The following is a 21181-nucleotide window of genomic DNA, read 5'->3' on the forward strand; positions in this document are numbered from 1 at the left end:
TTTTACTTACGTAGCCTTTTTTTTTTTTACAAACAATTTAACAGTGTGGCGTAATCAGTTTGTAAGGGGGGGGGGAATATTAGCATTAGCTCACATTAGCTAACGCTTTAGCTTGCTGTTAGCTGGTGCTGGCCGACGGTATATGAACTCAATGTATTCTCTTTGTTTCCTGTCTCGTCCTTCTCCACTACACTTAATACACCATGACTGCATTGTCTAGGTCCAAAAATGAGATTCCTGTTGCGAGTTGCATTTTCTCCGCCATCGGATATAAGGCGTTTGACTATCTTTTGGAGGTGCGTCTGCTGCTAACATGTCAACCCTCGGTGTTTGGATTTAACCGTAATTCTTTCCATCCATGAGACCTGTATCAAACCAGCGATCTCCTTCATTTCAGGCCACGACTGATCTCGGGGCAACCATGAGCTCGTTGGGACTGCCATTGCCAGTGCTCTACTGTGCAGAAGACGGCGACCTTTACCCTCACCGTGTCAAAATGACTGTGGCGACCTACCGGACACCATGGAGAAGAGGTATTGGGTGTTGCAAGTCTAGGTGCATATAAATAACAGACAGAGTTGGGCTGTGTCTCTTAGAGACGTCTATTCACCGGCTGTGCCCATAACGGAACTGACGCATGTTACACAAGGCAAGTATACATCAATCAGTGCCCCCATGGGGAGCTGTTGGCTGCATAACATTACCCTACAACATCTCCCTTCCTTTCATAGAATACAATACCAGACAATATAATGGATAGTATTAGCAATTAGAACATTAGTGCTCATATCCCAATATTAAAATAGTGCAATGGAAATAGTGCATCAAGAAGAGACAGCAAGTCAATATCAACCAAAACCTTTGCAGAACAATAACAACAAAATGGTAGCATCAGAACATCCACAAAACCCCAGAATAAGGACATTAGAAGTGAACATCACAGTTTTTGTTTCGTTTTTTTTTTAAATGTCCACAGTTCAGTGTGTGTGTGTGAGTGTGTGTGTGTCAATCTCAGCACAGTGTATGACCTAGAGGTCAAGTCTTTCTGGAGGCTTAATCTGCCTCCCGCTCTGGGAGAAGGCCCGGCCCTGTAACTCATGGCATGGTGTGGTCACAGCCTGTGGGGGAGATGGCGGCGACCTCGGGGCTGACGACCTTGGAGACATCGCAGGGCTGCTGACGACTTCCTCCGCGTTGCCCGCTCACATGGCCCCCTTTAGCTGCACCCGCGCCCCCAGGCTGCTCCGGTGGCTATTCTGTGTGGGCTGACGGCTGTGGAGGGGCGCCCTCCGCTGGTCGGAGATCAACGCTGTTGCAACGATACATGGTCCCCTCCACGTTGACGAGATAGGACCGCGGTCCCACCTGCTGCAGGCATACACCTCTCCTCCATCGGCCTGTCCTGTCACCCGGTAGTGGTTTCATCCTGACAGGCTGGCCGACGTTCAGCTCTGGCAGATCCCTCGCAGTTCTGTCATATGTCAGCTTCGCTGCCTGATGCTTCACCCTCAGCTTGTCTGTGACCCCAGTGATGACCTGAGGTGCTAGCAGCTGGTCGGCCACAGGGAGAAGAGTTCTCAGCCTCCGTGACATCAACCGTTGTGCTGGGCTGCAGCGCATGCCCTCAGTGGGCGTGTTTCTCCAGTGTAGAAAAGCCTTCCAGGGGTCCTCGTCGGCCCAGTCTGCTTTTCTGCATAGGCCTTTCACAATCTTCACTGCAGACTCTGCTTTGCCGTTAGCTTTTGGGTGTCTCGGGGAGGACATGACATGTTCGAAGCCCCACTCCCTCGCAAACGCCCGAAACTCTCCACAATCAAACTGACCTCCACAGTCGTAAATGACCCAGTCAGGGATACCGTTCCGTGCAAACTGCGCCTTGCACCTTTGAATGGTTGTTTCTGCCGACAGGTCTGGGAGTAGATCAATCTCCCAGAAGTCCGAATAGTGATCCACCATGAGCAGGAAGTCCTGCCTTGCGTAGCTGAACAAGTCCATGTTCACCAGCTGCCAGGGACGTGTGGGGAGCAGGTGTGACATCATAGTCTCTTTCTGTTGCTCGTGTGCATACTCGTTACACACTGAGCACTGCTGCACATAGTCTTTGATTTCCCCCTGCATATTTGGCCAGTAGAGAGTATCCCGAGCCTGTCTATAGCAAGCCTCACCCCCCACGTGGTTGTACTGTATCCGTTTCAGCTTCTCAGGACGCATAGCTTTCGGAATGATGACACGCTGGCTCCTAAAAAGCACACCGTCCTGTGCACTTATTTCATCTCTGATGGCCCAGTATTCTCTGACGGCTATGGGGCTCTCCTCTTTGTGTTCTGGCCATCCCTCCAGCACGCCCGACTTGAGTGTTTGAAGACACACATCCTCCTCTGTGTGTTTTCGAATCTGTGCGAGGCGTTGGCTGGTGACGTTTAGATAGTCTGCTTGCTGAATGGCTGCCGTGTCGTACTGCACCTGCTGCATGCTGCAGACCATTTCACGTCTGTACTGAGTGTCCATTCTCTGTGGCGGGGTGGTGGCTCTGCTGAGCGTGTCACTTATGTACATTTCAGGGCCTGGCTTGTACATCACCATGAGGCAGTAGTTCTGAAGTGTGAGGAGCATGCTTTGAAGGCGCTTTGGTGCACTGAGAAGGGGCTTAGTGAAGATTGACACCAGCGGGCGGTGGTCGGTCTCTGCAGTCACATCACCCCTCCCATATAGGTAGTAGTGGAAGCGTTGACAAGCGAATACGATGCTCAGGCACTCCTTCTCAATCTGTGCGTAGTTTTGCTCCAGGATGCGAACGCGACCGGCTGTCCCCCCTGAAGCAGGCAGCAGCCCAAACCGGTCTGACTGGAGTCGCTCTGTATGGTGACTGGCTTGCTGACATCATAGTAACGTAGTACTGGCACCGCTGTGACCAGCGTCTTGATTTCCTTCATAGCAGCATCATGTTTGGGCAACCAGTGCCACAGCACCTCTTTGTCCAGCAACCTTCTCAGCGGTTCACACACCCCTGACAAGTGGGGCATGAACCTCGACAAATAGTTAACGAAGCCGACACACCGCTGAATGCCTTTTGCATCTGTGGGGTTTGGCATGTCCAGGACTGCCCTGACCTTCTCGGGATCAGCTTTGAGGCCCTCCTCCGACAGTATGTGGCCGTGGAAGCGGACCTCCCTCACACAAAACTGTAGCTTTTTTATGCTCAGCCTCAGCTTCACTTCCCTGCATCTGTCCATCAGATGCAGGGAAGTGAAGCTATGAGGATGTCATCGGCTATGGGCTCAATCCCTTTCAAACCGGCCAGCAGCTCATGTTGTTTCCTCTGGTACAGCTCTGGTGCGACTGACACGCCGAAAGGGAGCTTCAACCATCGCTTTCTACCCCACGGCGTCCAGAACGTTGTCATCAGGCTGCTCGCCTCATCCAGGCGACACTGCAAGAATGCATCGCGCGCATCCACCAGGGTGAAGATACGTGCCTTAGGCAGCTTGTACAGCACGTCATCTAAAGTGGGCATGAGGTAATGGGACCTTTTCAGGGCTCGGTTAAGTGGCTCGGGGTCGATGCAAAGCCTCAGTTTGTCCGGCTTCTTCACTATGACCAGATTGCTAATCCAGTCTGTTGGCTGAGTGACTGTGGTTAAGTGTCCATCCTTTTCATATTGGTCCAGCTGTGCCTTGAAGGCCACCGGGACATTTCTTGGTGCGCATTGGACAAGGGCCACAGTGCTATCCAACTCGAAGTGAACATCACACGGCAGCGACCCGACTGGGCCGGTGAACACGTCATTGTAAGTGTTAATGAGACAGCCTTTGGTTAGCTCACCTGTCTTGCAGTGCTCCACTTTATTCAGCTCTTCGGGAATGGTGAAGCGTATCAAGCCAAGTCTCTCGCAGGTCTCCCCTGAAAGGGCTTCTGGCTGGTGCGCACGACCTCAAAGTCCAGTCTGTGCGTCTTTCTCCTGATGACACACTGTGTGCTGTACACGCCCATTGAGCTCATCCACTCACTGTTGTAGTCTCAGCCTGGTGAGACTTTTCTGAAGAGGCGCTCTAGGCGCCACTCTCATCTTGTCTTTCAAGCTCATCACGTTGCAGGTGGCTCCAGAGTCAAGCTGTTACCTCTGGACCCCTCTCTGCAGTGGCAGGTTTACAAACCACTTTTTCCCTTGAGTGTTCACAGCCCCCACGCTCTCAGCCGTGTACACATCCCTCTCATTGCGGTCGCTGTCCTCTGGGTCCCCTAGCGGCGGGTCATCCACAGCGTTCAACTGACGTGCTTGCTGGCCTCTTTTCATGCATACTTTGGCAAAGTGATTAGCAGTGCCACTCAAGCGACATGACTTTCCAAATGCAGGGCACAGGTCTCGCCCCCGTCTGTGCGGTGTGCCACAGTACTTGCATTCACCTGTGCCTCTCTGTGGCTGTGCAGATGTGTTGGTGGGCTCGGATGGCCTACTGGTAGGTCTCTGTCCTGGTCGCTGTCCATGTGCTACATTGATGCTCTCCCCAGGCACAGAGCTGCTAAGTGACATGGATTTTAACTTATTGTCCAACACCTCCGCTGCATGACAAATGTCAATAGCTCCCTCCAACTTAAGCTCCTTTTCTCTTAACATGCGTCATCTGGCGCCCTCATCAGTTGTTCCAAGAACAAGCCTGTCCCTTATGAGCTCGTCTCTTACAGCTCCATATTCACACGTGGCAGCCTTTTCTCTCAGTCTTGTGACAAAAGCATCCACAGGTTCTCCTTCCTCTTGTTTAAGGTTGCCAAAAACATACCTCTCAAAGATGACGTTTTTGGTAGGTGTAAAGTATTCCCCCAGTTTGTCGAGTATCGCTCCGGCGTCTTTCTGCTCTTCCGCTGTGAGTCCCAGGTTGTGCATGTAAACATGGAGGCATTCCTTCCCATTAGCCTCCTGAGTGTTGCTGCCTGCACCGGCTTCTCTGCCTTGTCGATCCCGGTCGCAAGCAAATAATCCTCAAACTCTGATCGAAAGCTAGCCCAGTTGCTGTGAAGATCCCCAGTCATCTTCATGGGCTCCGGCGGCGGAATATTGGAAGCCATCGTCTTGGCTTGATGCTAATGCTAGCAGGCTAACTGAAACTTCTAGCTACACTGGGTAAAAAAAATAAACGCACACTGTTCAAGCAACAGGCAATGTAAGACTCACTTTGGGTTCCAATACAGCTTCTAACACCATGTTGCAAGTGTAGGTACATATAAATAACAGACAGAGTCGGGCTGTGTCTCTTTGAGACATCTATTCACCGGCTGTGCCCATAACGGAACTGACGCATGTTACACAAGGCAAGTATACATCAATCAGTGCCCCCAGGGGGAGCTGTTGGCTGCATAACATTACCCTACAACATTGGGCTACTCGTTCAGGGATAGATGCTAATATTTTTAAGCACTGGCCCAATGGGCCACCAAGCCCCTAAATTTGGTGGCCAAGCCCCTAAATTTGGTGGCCAAAGTACATTTTTGGTAGCCCAAATGTAAAAACACAGAAAAGGCAATTTAACACAACACTGACACATCAACAAACGAAAAGACATCAACAAAGTGAAAATATATAACTATTTATTTAAATTGAAACCAAGTTCATTTGTAAACATACATACATATTCTGTCTCTTAGTTCACAGTCTTTTTTGCACCCCCCATGCCGCTGCCTCATACATGCTCTCACTCGCTCCCTCCATTCCTGCCTCCCTCCCTCCCAGCATTGTGCCTGTCAGTCTTGTCTGCAATAAAAAATATTACAAAAAGTAGTAGAAAAGCTATAACACATACTTCTAACTCTAGCCCGAAATTGTCAAAATACATGGGCAGAATGAATATGTTTTTATAATTATTTAAATTGAAAACTAAGTTTTTGTAAACATATAGTACATATATTCTCTCACAGTCTCAGTTCAGTCTTTTTCGCATCCCTCTGCTTCATTCACTCTCTCGCTTGCTTGCTCCCTCCGTCCCAGCACTGTCCCGGCATCAGTCATGTGTGCAATAAAAAAACATTACAAAAAGCAGTAGAATTCTAATCCGCAAGAACCGAAATATAGCGGGCTTGGCACAGCTTCTCCAGTGTTGGTTCCCAGATGTCATTGTAGATGTGGGGAATGAATCTAAAGCAGTAAAGTTGTCGACAACAACGTTAACACCATTAACTATGAGCAACTAGCTGCAATACAAACAGAAAATATGCTACGCAAGCTAGCCAGCAATAGCCTACTGCTGATGAAGAGTAGCTAACGTTACATTATTTGTCCAATAAATTTAGGTAGCTGCGCTACTTACTAGCATTAGCACTATGTTCATTTGCAGCATATAAACCTAACCAGCTAGCTAGCTAACTAGATTAGAATTAAACCAACCCACTTTGCTATGGCTTTGTCGTTTGCATATCCATGCACCATGTCCACGCCGTTCTTGATGTGGAGTTCGATAAGCCCAGGCAAAGCACTGGATGCAATTTCATTACGTACAGACAAGGCTCAACGTTTTCGGTTTTTATTTTTCAAAGCCATCCAGCATGCCGAATTTCGCCACAAGAGGACACCGTTGCATAACCTCACATGGAAAGGAACAACTTTTGGATCCGTGGAAACATAAAATCCGACTAAAAATCAGTTTAAACTGATCTGCTCCTTTTAAAAAAAAAATCTGGGTATTTTTCAGTGAAACTCAGTAAAAACCAAAAACGCTGAGCCTTGCGTACAGAATAGTATGCGATGCTGAAATTTTTAATAATTTTCCACCATTATCCACTCTCCCTACCCCCAGTCTCGGTTATATATCCCACAGCTCCCCCTACGGGTGTCCATAAGTACCTAACACAACATCCCCCTTTCTGAGATGAAAACATTCAGTTTTTACTATTATTACATCTGACAAGAAATCAACATATCAATATTTGTAAGACTGAAACTCAGACAATAACATTGAATAAAATCACTTTTCTTTTCATCCAAGAGAATGTTTCCTTTTCTTTTCCTTACAAGAATATAATGTAATTTATCTTTTTACAGAAGATACAGAACACTTCTCTATTCCTTCTTTTTTTTTGAACAAAATAATTCAACAGAAATGTATTTCTTTTCTTTTTTTTAAGAGGGGGGGGGTTAGACTGCCCCAGCCCTCATCTGAGTGAGGGGATTATTCTGCCCCTTTAACCACTCAGTGTGTCCCACAGCACCTGTTTAACTAAGTTACAAAGTCCGTCAGGTGGGGTGGAGGACAACGTTGCCTCACAGGGTACCTTCGGGCAGACCCAGTCTGTGGTTGGGGTGAGGGCTCACTGGAGACAGGTAGGGGTCTGGGGGCATCTGCAGCTGTAATCTGCAGATCATCAGGTAGGTCGGCGGGCAGCTCAGGTGCTGCAGTGGCACTACTAGTGTTCTGCTGGCGTTGTGTTGTGCCAGGTGGTTTAATACATGGACCTGGTCTACAGTAAACTGGTCAAATGGTTGGACAATATGGAACAGATGAAACGAACTGCCTGGCAGGACAAAGACATCATGACGTGTCCCTGGGTTGTCCATCATGACATGTGTCCCTAGGTTGTCCATCATGACACATGTCCCTGGGTTGTCCTTCATCATGACACGTGTCCCTGGGTTGTCCATCATGACACGTGTCCCTGGGTTTTCCTTCATCATGACACGTGTCCCTGGATTGTCCGTCATGACACATGTCCCTGGGTTGTCCATCATGACACGTGTCCCTGGGTTGTCCATCATGACACATGTCCCTGGGTTGTCCATCATGCAGTCGGAATGTCAGACATACCGTTAGGATCAGAACTGAAGTCGAACTCATCATGTGCATGTCAGGGTATTCGGAGAAGTTTGCTTCCGCTTCTGCCCGAACCTGAAAAAGGTCTGACCCAACCACAACTCACCAGCTGTCTTCTCCAGCTCACTAAACTGCCCTGTACTGTACAGACTTGCTGGGATCACAGTCACATCAGCTCCTGTGTCGATCTTGAATTCTGTCTCTATGTCAGCTAATTCCAGCTTTATCAGCCACGGAGCTTCAGAATCTTCTGCATTAACAGAGCCTAAGAATGCAACGTCCTCTTCGCTGTCACTGTCGGCCATGTTCACTTCTCCTACAGTGTTTGATCGGTAGACTTTTACATAATGCCCCCTTTTCTTGCAGAAGTTACAGACTGCATCGCAAGCTGGTCATAGTTGCATACTATGTGCATCCTTCCCACATCTTTTGCATTGTGCACGGTATGACATTCTCTGGACTGGCGCCCTTGCCCCTCTCTGCTTCTCCCTCCCTCCGTTTCTCCAACTTGCACTAACAGCATCCAATTCTGTGCTTGCCTCTGCTGCTCTGAAGTTGCTTCTAAGCATGTCTTGCTGCTTTTTGACTTGCTTGCTCTGGCGAACCCTAATGACCGCTCTATCTAGCGTCAACTCCGGGTCCATTTGCAGCTGCTCAGATAGCTTTTTATCTCTTAGCCCCACTACCAGCCTATCACGAATCATCTCAGTGTAGTTCACCATAACCACAATGCTCTGCTAGGCAATGAAGTGCTGTAATAAAACTATCAGCTGTCTCACCTACTTCTTGGTGTCTCTGATTAAACTTAGCCCGTTCAAATATCACATTCGCCCGTACTACAAAGTGCGCATCAAACCTGGCCTTCACCGTGCCGTACGTGTTTGCTTCATCTGGCGTGAGACGGAGTGAAGTTAGCACATCCTCTGCCTCTACTCCCATAGTGTATATAAGGATGTTGATCTGGTTCTCTTCGGACTGTAGCTCCAAGCCTGAAGCTATACGGAAACTCTCGAATCTCTGAATCCATTTCAGTCACTCCTCTGGCTTGCTGAAATTGAATTGCGCCGGTAGAGAAACTTGAAAACGGTCCATCTTCTCCCCTCGTGTGGATGCTAGCCCGTGCTGTGACCAGTGTCCTAGCGCTAGTTAGCTTTGAAGTTCGCTAGCTATCATGCACACACCACCGAGACTCCAGTTATTAACCCAATTACTAGGTCCTTTTTTTTGCTTTTAGCACAAATGCCGAGATATCTTCATCCCAGTTCATGTAAGTGGCTTACAGTGACCACTTCTGACACCATGTTATATCAGGTTCACGGAGCATAAAGGAGACGCGTCAGGCATGATGTCCGGAACTAGAAAGATGCTTTATTTACCCGCCCAGTCTCGGTTATATATCTCACAGCTCCCTCTTCGGGAGCCCATAAGTACCTAACACAACAGTAACTGCAAGGTGTGCAAATGTGCACCTTAAGTGTTGTCCACTTCTTCCATGACTTGTGATGTGGTGTTTCCTGAAGGCATTGTTTCTGATGAAAAATTAGCTAGACTTCTCGGCTAGTTGAGGAAACTGGCGGCACACCGCAGTACATTACGTCCTTAGATGTATTGTATTCTAGCCACTTAAACTCTTGCTTCCATTCACTCCTAAGTTTTCATTGCCGTTGCGTTTGTTCATAGTCAGCCTTTTGAGTTTCTGGTTCTTCTGTAGGGATCGTGTTTCGCAGCTTGAGTAACGTTAGGCTTAGTAAACCCATACTTCAGCAGCCCTGACATATCAGCAACTAGCCGGCGACGAGTAAAATTAAGTTATTGTTAGCTGTTTTCGTAGAATGTTGAATTAAAAGACGTGAATGAATCGGGATGTTTGTGGAACTGTGACGTTGCATTTGCGAAGGGCAGTGTTTTTTGTTTTTTTTTATTAACCTTGACTTGGTGGCCACAGGGGGCCGCCTACTGGGGATATATGGTGGCCACAGAGTAACTTTTTATGGCCACGGGCCATCGGGCCATGGTTAATGTCGAATCCTGTCGTTATTTACACTACCTTCAGAAGTCCTTCGGTATTTAAGAACACAATTTGTGCCGAATTTTGGCAAGATTCTGATAGACTCACAATGTGCAGATTTGACCAGATTTGATTTAATTCGACTCAGTTGAAATAATTTGATCACTGAGGACCTGGATTGTTGCAGCAGCAGAAAATGTAATGGAACAGTAAAAAGTAGGGATCATATAAAACAAACAACATTTGACACTAAGACAGTAAAATACATAAGGAAAAAAAAAGAATTCAGATGAATATTTATTTGAATTTACAGCCTTAGAACCGCAGGACTGAGAGCATTGCAAAATTTACAGCATGTTCACTCTGTCCAACTTTCATTGCACCATTTGAGTGGTAATATATTTCAGAATCGAATGTGTTACCTCCAGGTATGTGGTTTCCTGCTCTCCTGCTTCATCAGTTCAGCCTCTACCTGCTTTTTACACATACACACACACACACACACACACACCAGTGTTGTAGTACTCGAGTCCAAGAGTCAGACTTGAGTCTTACTCGAGTCCCGATTTTCAGGACTCGTTACTCGACTTGGACTTGAGCACTGATGACTCGGACTTGGACTCGAGCATTGACTACATTCGGACTTGGAAGTTGGAGATGAGGACTCGGACTTATTAATTGATAAAGACTTTTTTTGTTTTTGCTAGTTTTTTTGTAATAGGCCCTAATAATTTGGCATAACATTGATAGCTATATTAATACCGTAACATTATTCAAACTAAATTGAATAATGTTACGGTATTATTTTAGCACTGGAGCCCATCTTGGAACTCGACTCAGACCCAACCTTGATGACTCGGACTCGGACTCAGGTAATGGGGACTTGACTCGGACTCTTCTTTGGGGACTCGGACTTGAACACTGGGGACTCGAAACTCGACTCGGACTTGAGGTTTAGTGACTCGACTACAACAGTGAGAGACAGACACACACACACACACACACACACACACACACACACACACACACACACACACACACACACCTCTTGCCTACATGATTGATCATACTGTACATTACTCGCTTAACTGGAATGTAACGTCAGTTATTCCTGACTGAAGAACTATTACTGTCATTAATCCCATGCAGTTGTAAACTTGATGTACTGGACAGACTTGGAGAATATATGTCTGTTTACATGTATGTGTGTGTGTCTGTGATTGTCTCTTTACATGGTGGCCATAGAGTATAATAGAGGGGAATATTTTTCCACAATGCTCGTTAGGTGTAAGGTTCCACGTGAGTGTGAATTCATTCTGAAGATCTTCACTCGGGTGCTAGAAGATTTATTACAATCTAGTAAAATAAATTCCCAAACTTGGACAGCATCTAATGACTGAAACCTCATTTATGCTTAAACATCTCTTGAGTTGCCAAGAGTGCTTCGTGTTGAAACTGATGTGCACACCAGTGTTTAGCCACATACCTGTAAGCAGCACATGGGCCATGGAGGGCATTTACAACACCAATTAACAAAGGATTAGCGAAAGAAATCGGAAACAGAGACAAGGAAAATAAGCAAAATAACTAAATACAGCATAAAAACCTTTCGTTGTATGCACAGTTTTGTTTAGTTGTGTGTTCAACACAACATACAACTTTTGACCTGTGCTGGGTCTGTTGTGTTGAGTCTTTTGTCCTTGCTATTGTTTTGGTTTTATGTTGATGTCCCAGATATGCTTCTCCGCTCAATTAATCAGCGTTAGTGGGCATGGGGGCACATACGAGCGCCATACATTCAATTTGCAAGTATGTAGGCTAACACCTATGCACATGCAAGCTAGCATTAATGCAGCACACATGCTTGCAAATGCACAGACGTTTAAGCATAAATCGTGCTTAAGACTTGAATGTAGGATGCAGGAGAGGTTGAACCTACCTAAACTCTGTTGACAGGAACCGTGGTCTCTACATGCAAGTTGTTTGTCAGTGGATCTATGCAAGACGACCTTGGACAAATCTCGCAACCAGTTAATTTCGTAGAAAAGTAATGGCACCTTCAAACTCACATGAGCAATATATATTTTATATTTATACTTCTGTATTTTACTTCCAACTGGTATACTCAGTCCAAACATTAATCTTGTCAGTCATTTAATTCTGGCCCAGTAGATATACCAAGCAGTGTTCTTATATTCCAGGTTGAGTATCACTGCGGACCAGATGATAGAGGATCTGGTGGACATGGTGCCCAGTTCAAACCCAAACTCCCAGGTTGATCTCAATGAGAACGAGGCTGTTTGCCTCTTGCAGGAGTCAGAAGGCAAGGATCACTGTAAGGAATCTTTTTACAAGATAATACCTGACCCAATGGGCCACGGCAATCAGAACGAAGGTGAGTTACCAGGAGCAGGTTGCTTTTAGAGTCCTGCTTAAAGAACTTCCATATTTGATTATTCCCACATTTTTTTGGAAGCGTGCTTGTTTTAAGTATAACTTAATTGGAAATATATTGTATGGAGTAATGCTAACATGTCATCAACTGATTGAATCCTCCAAGATCTACTACTGCCAGAAGAGGTTTTGCTTTTTGATTACCTGACTCGGTATAAGAGACGTTTGCCAACGCTGACAGCCAAGCTGGTCAGGTTAAGGAACCTGCCTGTGTCTGATCCCTTGCTCAGCTCCACAGCAGGAATGCTATCAGAGGACACCATATTCAGGTAAAACTAAGCAATAATGTTATACAATACTTTTATCTTTTCCTGTCGGAGAATTTTCTTTCATGCCCCCACCTCAACCACAGACACACACACACACACACACACACACACACACACACACACACACACACACACACACACACACACACACACACACACACACACACACACACACACGTGCAGAAACAAACCATCCATGTATGAACAGCTGATCATCCCTCATAGCTAGTGGGGGACTTGGTCTTGCTTAAGAAATGTTTGGCGGGGAGTATAATGACACTGCCTTTGTCAAGTGTGCCCCCTGCTGACAAAACGAGGGAGCACTTCTGTTTTCGAGTGAAATACATGATTCATAACTTAACAACTGGCAGTATAAGAAGAGGGACAACTTTTCCTCCTTTTGCACCACAAGAAGCATAGATTACTGATGCAGAGAGTTGGTACAATTTGGGGTATGTTCATCCATCCATCCATTATCTGAACCGCTTATCCTGCTCTCAGGGTCGGGGGGATGCTGGAGCCTATCCCAGCAGTCATTGGGCGGCAGGCGGGGAGACACCCTAGACAGGCTACCAGGCCATCACAGGGTCAATGAAGAAAAAAAAAAATTTAACTGAGTGCATGGGAAAAAAGTAATGAGACTAGAAGACTACCTTAACAGTTACTTACAACATAAATTAACTAGTTACCTGTGATAGTTGGTTATATTTTTGAGCCCTGAAAGAGGTTGTTTTCCTGTTGGTAAATGTTAGCACCAACGGCTGCTCATCTGAATTTTAAGGAATATTAATCTGATTAAAGATTATATTCAAACAGTGAAGCAATAGACATGGACAACAGGAATGGCATTTGTTGCTAATTATTATTTTTTTAGATACTTTATTGATCCCTGTAGGGAAATTACACTCTGCATTTAACCGCAGTGGGCAGTCGCCGTGCAGCACCCGGGGACCAACTCCAGTTCATCTTGCATGCATGTCTTTTTTGATGGTGGGGGACACCGGTGCACCTGGAGAAAACCCATGCAGACATGGGGAGAACATGCAAACTCCACACAGAGGACGACCTGGGATGACCCCCAAGATTGGCCAACCCCGGGGTTCGAACCCAGGACCTTGCTGCGAGGCGACAACGCTAACCACTGCACCACCGTGCCTCTCCTCTTATTGAAACTAAAGTGTTAAATCTGGAAATTGCCAAACAGCCATCTTAAATTTGATTTTTTATTGTTATAACATTTCATCGATTGATTGACCTGTCGAGAGTATTTCACTGATGGATACACCTCATGTTGGAAGTTAGCATTTTAGAAGAATGAAAAATTGAGGGATTAAGAAAGTGGAAATTAGCCCATAACATAAACTGGACCGAAAACACACTTTTAACTGGCAGGCATTTTTCATCCTGGAATTTTTTTGTTTCTCCCATGACTCAAGGGAAGACAGCAATCAGGAGAAAGCATTTTGATTATAATGGAATGTAGCCAAGTTCTCCCAGCTAAAGAACATTTTATAACAAGGCTTCCCTGCTTCCCCAAATATATGTTCAGCCGTAAGTGTTAAATTTAGAAAAACCTTGAATGGATGACTAACCCTTATTCTTACTGATTTGATGCGGGGTCCATAACAGATGAGACTGGCCAGTAATGTACCTCCAGGGGCGATATTAAAACCATCAGCCATTCAAATTATGGTAAATGTTGTGGCAGCCAATTTTTCCATTTCTGCCAGTGACTGGTAGATACCCAACCTTCACTAAGAGCTTCTATTTTGAGTTTGATGAACACTGTTGGCTAGTTAAAAAATGGATGTAAAGCTTACTCAAAGGAGCTGAAACACTCTTTAGTGTGGTATTGTGAGTATTTTGTTGCAACGTGCCCAACATGTTATTGCCAGAATAGGAAATTGTCACCAGCAGCCAAATGCTTGTTAAGTTTCACGGTGGTTGGTGAGGATGTCTTTTCTGCTCTCCTCATTGCCAGACAGACAGCCATCATTCAGATGTCTCTTTCTGATGGTAAAATCACAGTTGGCTGGTCAAATTGAAAAAATTAAATTTTGGTAAAATTTGAAATGTACCGCTGAGGCCAGAGTACAAAAAAAGTTGTTTTTCTGCCATGGTTCGTCCATTGTTTTGTCTGTTAGTCGAAACGTGATTTATTAAAAGGGGCTGAATACCGCCACTCTTTCAGGCACTGTGCACCTTTTACGATACCTCCTGATGTATGCAACACAAGCGTTCAGTCCTGTTCGATTCTTCACGAAGTATTTGACAAAGAAACGGTGTTAAATGAAGAGGTAAGATATAATTCAAACTGTATCGTGGCCAAAGCATATGGTTTCGCTTGAAATGGCTGAGCGCTATATCTTCTTTCTGCAGTCGCTAATGTTACCTTTCGAGCTGGAGACCTTAACACTCAACAGGGAAGACTACACCCGCTTCCCCATCATCCTCCGTGTCATGAATGTTGCTCCAGAACCGACGGAGGAGCAGATTCCAGTTCTAAATGTGATTCGTAAAGGTGAGAGGGGTGAGGTGTTTATTTATTTCGTTATCTATCAGATGACAAGTATGAAAAGAGAAGCGCCTGTTTTGTCACTTTCAGCTTGTCCCTCAGCTGCATTTTTGGCTGAGGACATCTCACAGTTTGAGCTGCCAGTGGGGACCACCGCTGACTGCAGGATGAATGGAGGTCCAGCAGGCCAACAGTCTGCAGGTACAGGCTTAGTCCTTGTGTGTTTTATGTAACATAACAATTTTGCTATTTGATAAGTGAAAAGGTGACCATGACTGTTTATCCAAGGGGCAGCAGATCAAGTCCATATTGGCCAGCCATTTCTATATGTTTGTTCTCTAAAGGACAGTAGAGTAAAAACACTTGCACTAGTTGAGCAAGAACACAAATCCAACTAATACAGGCAGGACAGGTGCATTCACATGTTTACATAAAAGTAGAGTCCATACTGTGTGTAATGCTCCAGGGTGAGTATCAGGAACGTCCTAAAGAAGATCCATCCTTATGGCCAAGTCAGCATTACCTAAGTCATTACCTTACTCCATCCATCCATCCATTATCCAGACCACTTATCCTGCTCTCAGGGTTGCGGGGATGCTGGAGCCTATCCCAGCAGTCATTGGGTGGCAGGTAGGGAGACACCCTGGACAGGCTGCCAGGCCATCACAGCATTACCTTACTCCTCTTATTCTATTTTCCAGTATAAACGGTAGAAAAACATATCGGCCAGCTGTTACTGAGAAATGTGAGTGATGGTTGGCTTCAGTAAGGCTTGTATTAATTGTATACCTGAATTTTGACCTGGACCTAATGTCCCCTTCAAGAACACTTGGTGCTTCCCACTGAGTTGGAGCTGGCCCTAGCTCTGTCCCCCATCCAGAGGACCAGACTCACCCAGCCCTGCTGCTCCCTGTCCCAGCTCCATGTGGAGCAGCTGTCTCCAGTCCACAGACGGTAAGTCAAAGTAACAAGTCACCCACTAGTCACATTTTTGATATCCCAGTTAAATTCAGATGTGTTTATTATCTCAGTTATAAAACATAGAGGTAATAAGAAACAAATAGATAAAGTTGGAATAGAAAAAAAGACAAATTTGTGTTTGCCAGTTATAAACAGGTACTCATTAGATCAGATGAAAGTTCACTAGAAACTGTATGGTTGCAGCAGGAGATATTAAGATATGGTCAAGGGAAAGTGGGGTCTAAATAGAGACAGAGCAAAGGGGACGAAGTTATAAAAAAGTGTAGAAAAGTAAAAAGATCATGAGAATATGTAAATCAGCTTGTGACACTCATGATTGACATGTAGACTAATAGTGTCAGAGAGAGATCAACGGGACATGGAGCTGGCACTTTGGAAGGCGGAGAAGCATCGTTGCTGTATGCTTGGCTTTCTGTTGACAGGTAATTGCTAAGGTTAGATATACACTCAATTTTACTCTTTTACTGCCCTAACTGCAATTTGCAACAACTGTCATATGAGCTTATACAGTAGTTAAGCGTATTGATGTTTAGTGAGCCTTGATTTTTGTCAAGTTAACTAATTTGAGACGTTGTGGCATATATTTCGATTATTAACATATACCATTTGTTTTGTTTTTTTGATCAGTGTGTGCAACATTACTTTTGGGGCGTAAATGTAGCATGAGTTTCTCAGTGAGGTTGGAATCCTTAAACTGTAGCAGTGTTGGTGTCATGCTCCACCCGCTGAGCTACACATGACTACCGTGTCAAACGTAATATAGTTTGGCTTCTAATTATCAGGCCTTAGTACATTGAGTTACACCAGACAATTATTAAAAAGTCAACATTCTCTATTCCCTAGACGTCTGGGTAGTGTAGCAGTCTATTCCATTGCCTACCAACACAGGGATTGCTAGTTCGAATCCACGTGTTACCGCTAGCTTGGTTGGGTGTCTGTACAGACACAATTGGCCGTGTCTGCGGGTGGGAAGCCGGATGTGGGTATGTGTCCTGATCGCTGCAATAGCACCTCCTCTGGTCGGTCGGGTGCGCCTGTTCGGGGGGACTGGGGGGGAATAGCGTTATCTTCCCACACGCTACGTCCCCCTGGCAAAACGCCTCGCTGTCAGGTGAAAAGAAGCGGCTGGCGACTCCACGTGTATCGGAGGAGGCATGTGGTAGTCTGCAGACCTCCCAGGATCGGCAGAGAGGGTGGGGCACCGACCGGGACAGCTTGGAAGAGTAGGGTAATTGGCCAAGTACAATTGGGGAGAAAAAAAGAAACATTCTCTCTTCCCCAACAGAGCCCCGGACATGTGAACCTGCTGTGGAGTTCCAGCCTCTGTCTGAAGCTTTGAGAATACTAAAGATAGATCATGAAAATGTTATCAGTGCTGGTGACAGCATCAGTGACAAACTGCAGTCGTGGATGCCGGCAGGAGTACCAGATGTGTATTTTTCCAGCTCACATGAGTTCACAGAAAGCTTGGCCTGTGAGAGTTCCAGTGCCAAGCAGGATAAGGTGGAGGACTTTACAATAATTTCCCCCAGCAGCATTGAATGTAAGTACAGTTAGCTCTCACTTACCCAGCCTAACTCAGTTGTCTTTAAAGATGATGTAATATACAGAATTTGCATGTAACACACTGTATAGAATTAGAGTTTGAAATGTGACTGTTGTTAAGGAGTTTTTTTACTATCTTAAGAGATATTTCAAAACTATATGAAAAGCGAGGACGTAAATGTTGTCTCTATGATCTGAATGATGCATTTTTTTATCTTACAAAATATCAAATCTACTGTATTTTTTCTGTGTATTTACTATAAGCATGAAACTGAATTTGAAGTTTAATTGAGATTAAAGTAGTAAAGTTCTTCTTTGCCTTTTTCCCCCGGCATCAGCGGTTGCAGTCAGTGAGGTCATAATCCCACCTGTCTTGAAGAGTCCCTCACAGCCAACCCAACCATCTCAGCTGCAGATATCTGGGAATGCTTTCACACCTAAGGCTGTTTCTAAAAACCAGTCCCCCGGAAATACCATTCAGAGGAGCCTCCAAACACACAACATCAACGCGATTACCGAGAAAGAAAAAGCTGGAGCGTCAGTATTTTCTGCACCTGCTGGTACAACCCACAATGAGAAAGAGACCACTGGGTGGAATCACACATTGGGTGAAACCATCTCCCCAAATATCAAGGTCACTTTCAACCCCAGAGCTATACTTGTGGGTGAGTGCCGGCCAGAGCAGAGGGCTTCTGATTCTCAACAGGCCCTCATTCAGCACAGACCCGATGTGAGAGACTGTTTAAGGGGTCTGCCCAGCACTGGACTTCCGCCAGAGAGGAAGTTAGATCCTCTATCCACCTTCATGAAGCTAAGGCGCCATCAGAGATCTCCCGACACAGCAGCTCTTCAGAATTGCACCAGCTCTCCAGGTAGAGTAGAGCCTTGCCTGGACATGAGTACATGATTAGTTTTACAGGAGGAGCTTAGGATTTTGCTGTCTTAATTCTGGGATTTCAGTACAGTGTGATGTTATGTTTTTCTTTGATTTGAATGGTAATAAAAAAAAAACTGAAATTGCAATAGTATGTTGCTACACCGCTACTAATTACAGCAAAAAAAGTAATATTACTGTAATACATCGTTGAATAATACATTAATAGTTGTACTGTTACTCACAGTATACTCTGCAAGGTAACTGACATTGCAAAGATTGGGAGATCGGATATGTGTAACCTCAACTTTATTCTGTGTTCATCAGCTACAAAGGTGAAGCAGCAGATGCCTCAGCCTGCTTCACAGCCCATCCTAGAGCAGAAGGCAGGACTGGATAGCAGACCTACTCATATGAGTGGTGTTGTCGTGTCAGAAAATGTTATCAGAGCACAGGAGACAGACGGTCAGTCAGTCAAACACTCTGTCTGTCAAACTGTCTCTGAGAGCAGACAGGGCAACAGAGTTGTACAAGTCCAGGCGACAGGTATCACAACCTCAGCTCAGCCAATAAAAGAAACAGGGATGTTGGTTGTTTATGACATTTTAGTAGGGGGAAAGATGGTAAACTTCAGAGGGTGCTTGAGAGCCAGATTGAAGACTTTACTCCATTTTGATGCTACATAGACAAGTCTTCACTAAAGTAAGCTCTGTCATTACCCACAAAACTAGTAGTATCTGTTGTATTTGTGAAACTCTTGTCTTTCTCCTGCAGAGAGCCAGTGGCATGCCTACTGCGAGCTGCTAGCCTTTGCCCAGCCCTGCATGTCCAAGGCAAGGGAACTGGGACTCTCCTCCTCAGCCTTAGCAGACTTCAGCAGCCTGGCCCCTGACCAAACTCAGTTCCTCCTCAAACAGCAGGGACTGGCACTAAAGAGGGTGTCTGGACAAGGTGAAAATTGGGGATCAGAACTCAAATTAGATCGAATGAAACTTTAATGCCCTCTTGGGGGTCGTTGTGTGTCATTGCAGTAGCAGCATACAGATACTAAGCAGATAGGACAGGTAGATGTCACAGAAGATTTTTGACTATTCAAGTTGCTAAAGTAAATGGATAAAATGAGCCACATTTTATTTAAACTAAAGAGAGAAGAGTTATACTTCCAAATTCCAAATGACTATTTATATTTGTGAATTTAACTTTGCTCTGGAGTAGCTCAGGGGGCTTTGTGGTTAACACTGTTGCTCTGCAGCAAGAGGGTACCAGTCCTTTTGAGTGGCGATTGTATGTTCCCCCTTATGTTTGTCTGGGCTCTGGTTCCTTCCAATGGTCCAAAAACATACATGTTAGGTGAATCGACGACCCAAAACTCAAATAGGTATGACTGGGAGTGTGAGTTTGTATGTGGACCTAGTGTTTGGTGTCTCCCTGCCTTCTGCCAAGTGCATGCTTGGATATGCTCCAGCCCCTAGCAGCCCTGTAATGAATGAAAGGTTTATATAGAAATGTATGAACTTAACAGTTAGTTTATGAAATATAATAGTGTAAGATTGTACGGATGCCCATGAGGAAACTCTTTTGCCGGAGGTCAGAGATCAGCAATAAAACACCAACCCCCTAGCGTTGGAAAAGCTTCATTGTCTTGCTGAAGGACGCTTTAGTAGAACAGATGCCTTCCGTTGTAAGGGCCTAAACCCAGGTGGTCCAATAAAAGGACAATCTCCCCAAACCACCAGGCTAACCTGCCAACTAAAATGGGAGAACTTGAGTTTTATTGAATAGTGTAGTGAGCCTCTCTAAAACATGTTACTGTTTCCCGAGTATTGAGCCAATAAATCCTCAAATCTATCCACTGTCCTGCCTGTGTGTTGCAGATCAGGAGTTGCGGTTCAACCAGGCAGCTTTGATGCATGTGCTGGTGACAGTCAAAGACCTGCTACTGAAGTGTGACCTCAAAACTGCTGTGGGTCAGTAACAAAGATAATGAGGTTGCAATATGATATGAAAACCAGTACCCTAAGCGCTGGCAGGACTTCTGTGTCTTGCTTCAGGACACTACAACAGGGTTCTCGCGGACACGGTTTTTTAGCCAGATACCAACCTGATGAAGGATGGTCTTCCTATTTACTATGGCACTACACCATGCTGCCCAAGTACATAATATTGTCTCTATGGTGATCCCTGTGATTGTTGGGAAAAAAACAAAACAAAAACATATCAGTCAGTGTGGGAATATTTAAAATGTGAACACTGACCAGACAGTGGGACCATGTACCATCTGTATAGCAAGAGTTTATGTTGAATGAAACAGCTATATGACCACATTGGCATAACGCTGTCTCACTGACTGTGAATCCACAACACAGGGATTGAGCATATTGGGAGTGCTGTTAACCTTTGCACAGATCCTCTTGGGTATACAGATCAGATCCTAATTTCTTTAATTCCCTGAATTTATAATTAGAAATTCAGCATCTGAAGAAAGAAAACCCAAAAGAGTGGCGGGACTTCATTAATAAAGGTCTGGGAAGGAAAAAAAAAAGCACCGAGGGGAAAATACAGTTTGATAGTGTGGAAGAAAACAAGGTAGCCAATGTCCTCCACAGCTATTTTGCAGCGGTCTGGACTAGTAACACCCCCTCTGTCCCATCAGTCTTCCCTTTGCAACTGCCTACTGGAGCGATTGACCTGTGTAGTTTAGGCCTCATGAAGTGAGTCCTTATAGATAGGGTTTAACCC

At 45.3% G+C, this 21181-nt stretch overlaps 1 protein-coding gene across 1 annotated transcript in view; it reads left to right on the plus strand.

Annotated features, from left to right (window-relative positions):
- The first annotated feature begins 421 nt into the window (after nucleotides 1-421).
- Nucleotides 422-21181, plus strand: part of LOC130111519 (protein shortage in chiasmata 1 ortholog) — a 106713-nt gene continuing 85953 nt past the window's right edge. Inside the window, exons 1-14 of the mRNA XM_056278744.1 lie at nucleotides 422-533; nucleotides 11761-11851; nucleotides 12006-12199; nucleotides 12365-12527; nucleotides 14719-14824; nucleotides 14907-15048; nucleotides 15145-15243; nucleotides 15867-15996; nucleotides 16351-16445; nucleotides 17309-17566; nucleotides 17907-18440; nucleotides 18770-18988; nucleotides 19217-19393; nucleotides 20317-20409. Of these exons, the coding sequence (XP_056134719.1) occupies nucleotides 422-533; nucleotides 11761-11851; nucleotides 12006-12199; nucleotides 12365-12527; nucleotides 14719-14824; nucleotides 14907-15048; nucleotides 15145-15243; nucleotides 15867-15996; nucleotides 16351-16445; nucleotides 17309-17566; nucleotides 17907-18440; nucleotides 18770-18988; nucleotides 19217-19393; nucleotides 20317-20409 (2413 nt within the window). The remainder of the gene's footprint in view (nucleotides 534-11760; nucleotides 11852-12005; nucleotides 12200-12364; nucleotides 12528-14718; nucleotides 14825-14906; nucleotides 15049-15144; nucleotides 15244-15866; nucleotides 15997-16350; nucleotides 16446-17308; nucleotides 17567-17906; nucleotides 18441-18769; nucleotides 18989-19216; nucleotides 19394-20316; nucleotides 20410-21181) is intronic.

This window comes from Lampris incognitus, chromosome 1 (genome assembly GCF_029633865.1).
Source record: "Lampris incognitus isolate fLamInc1 chromosome 1, fLamInc1.hap2, whole genome shotgun sequence".
NCBI classification, from domain to species: domain Eukaryota; kingdom Metazoa; phylum Chordata; class Actinopteri; order Lampriformes; family Lampridae; genus Lampris; species Lampris incognitus.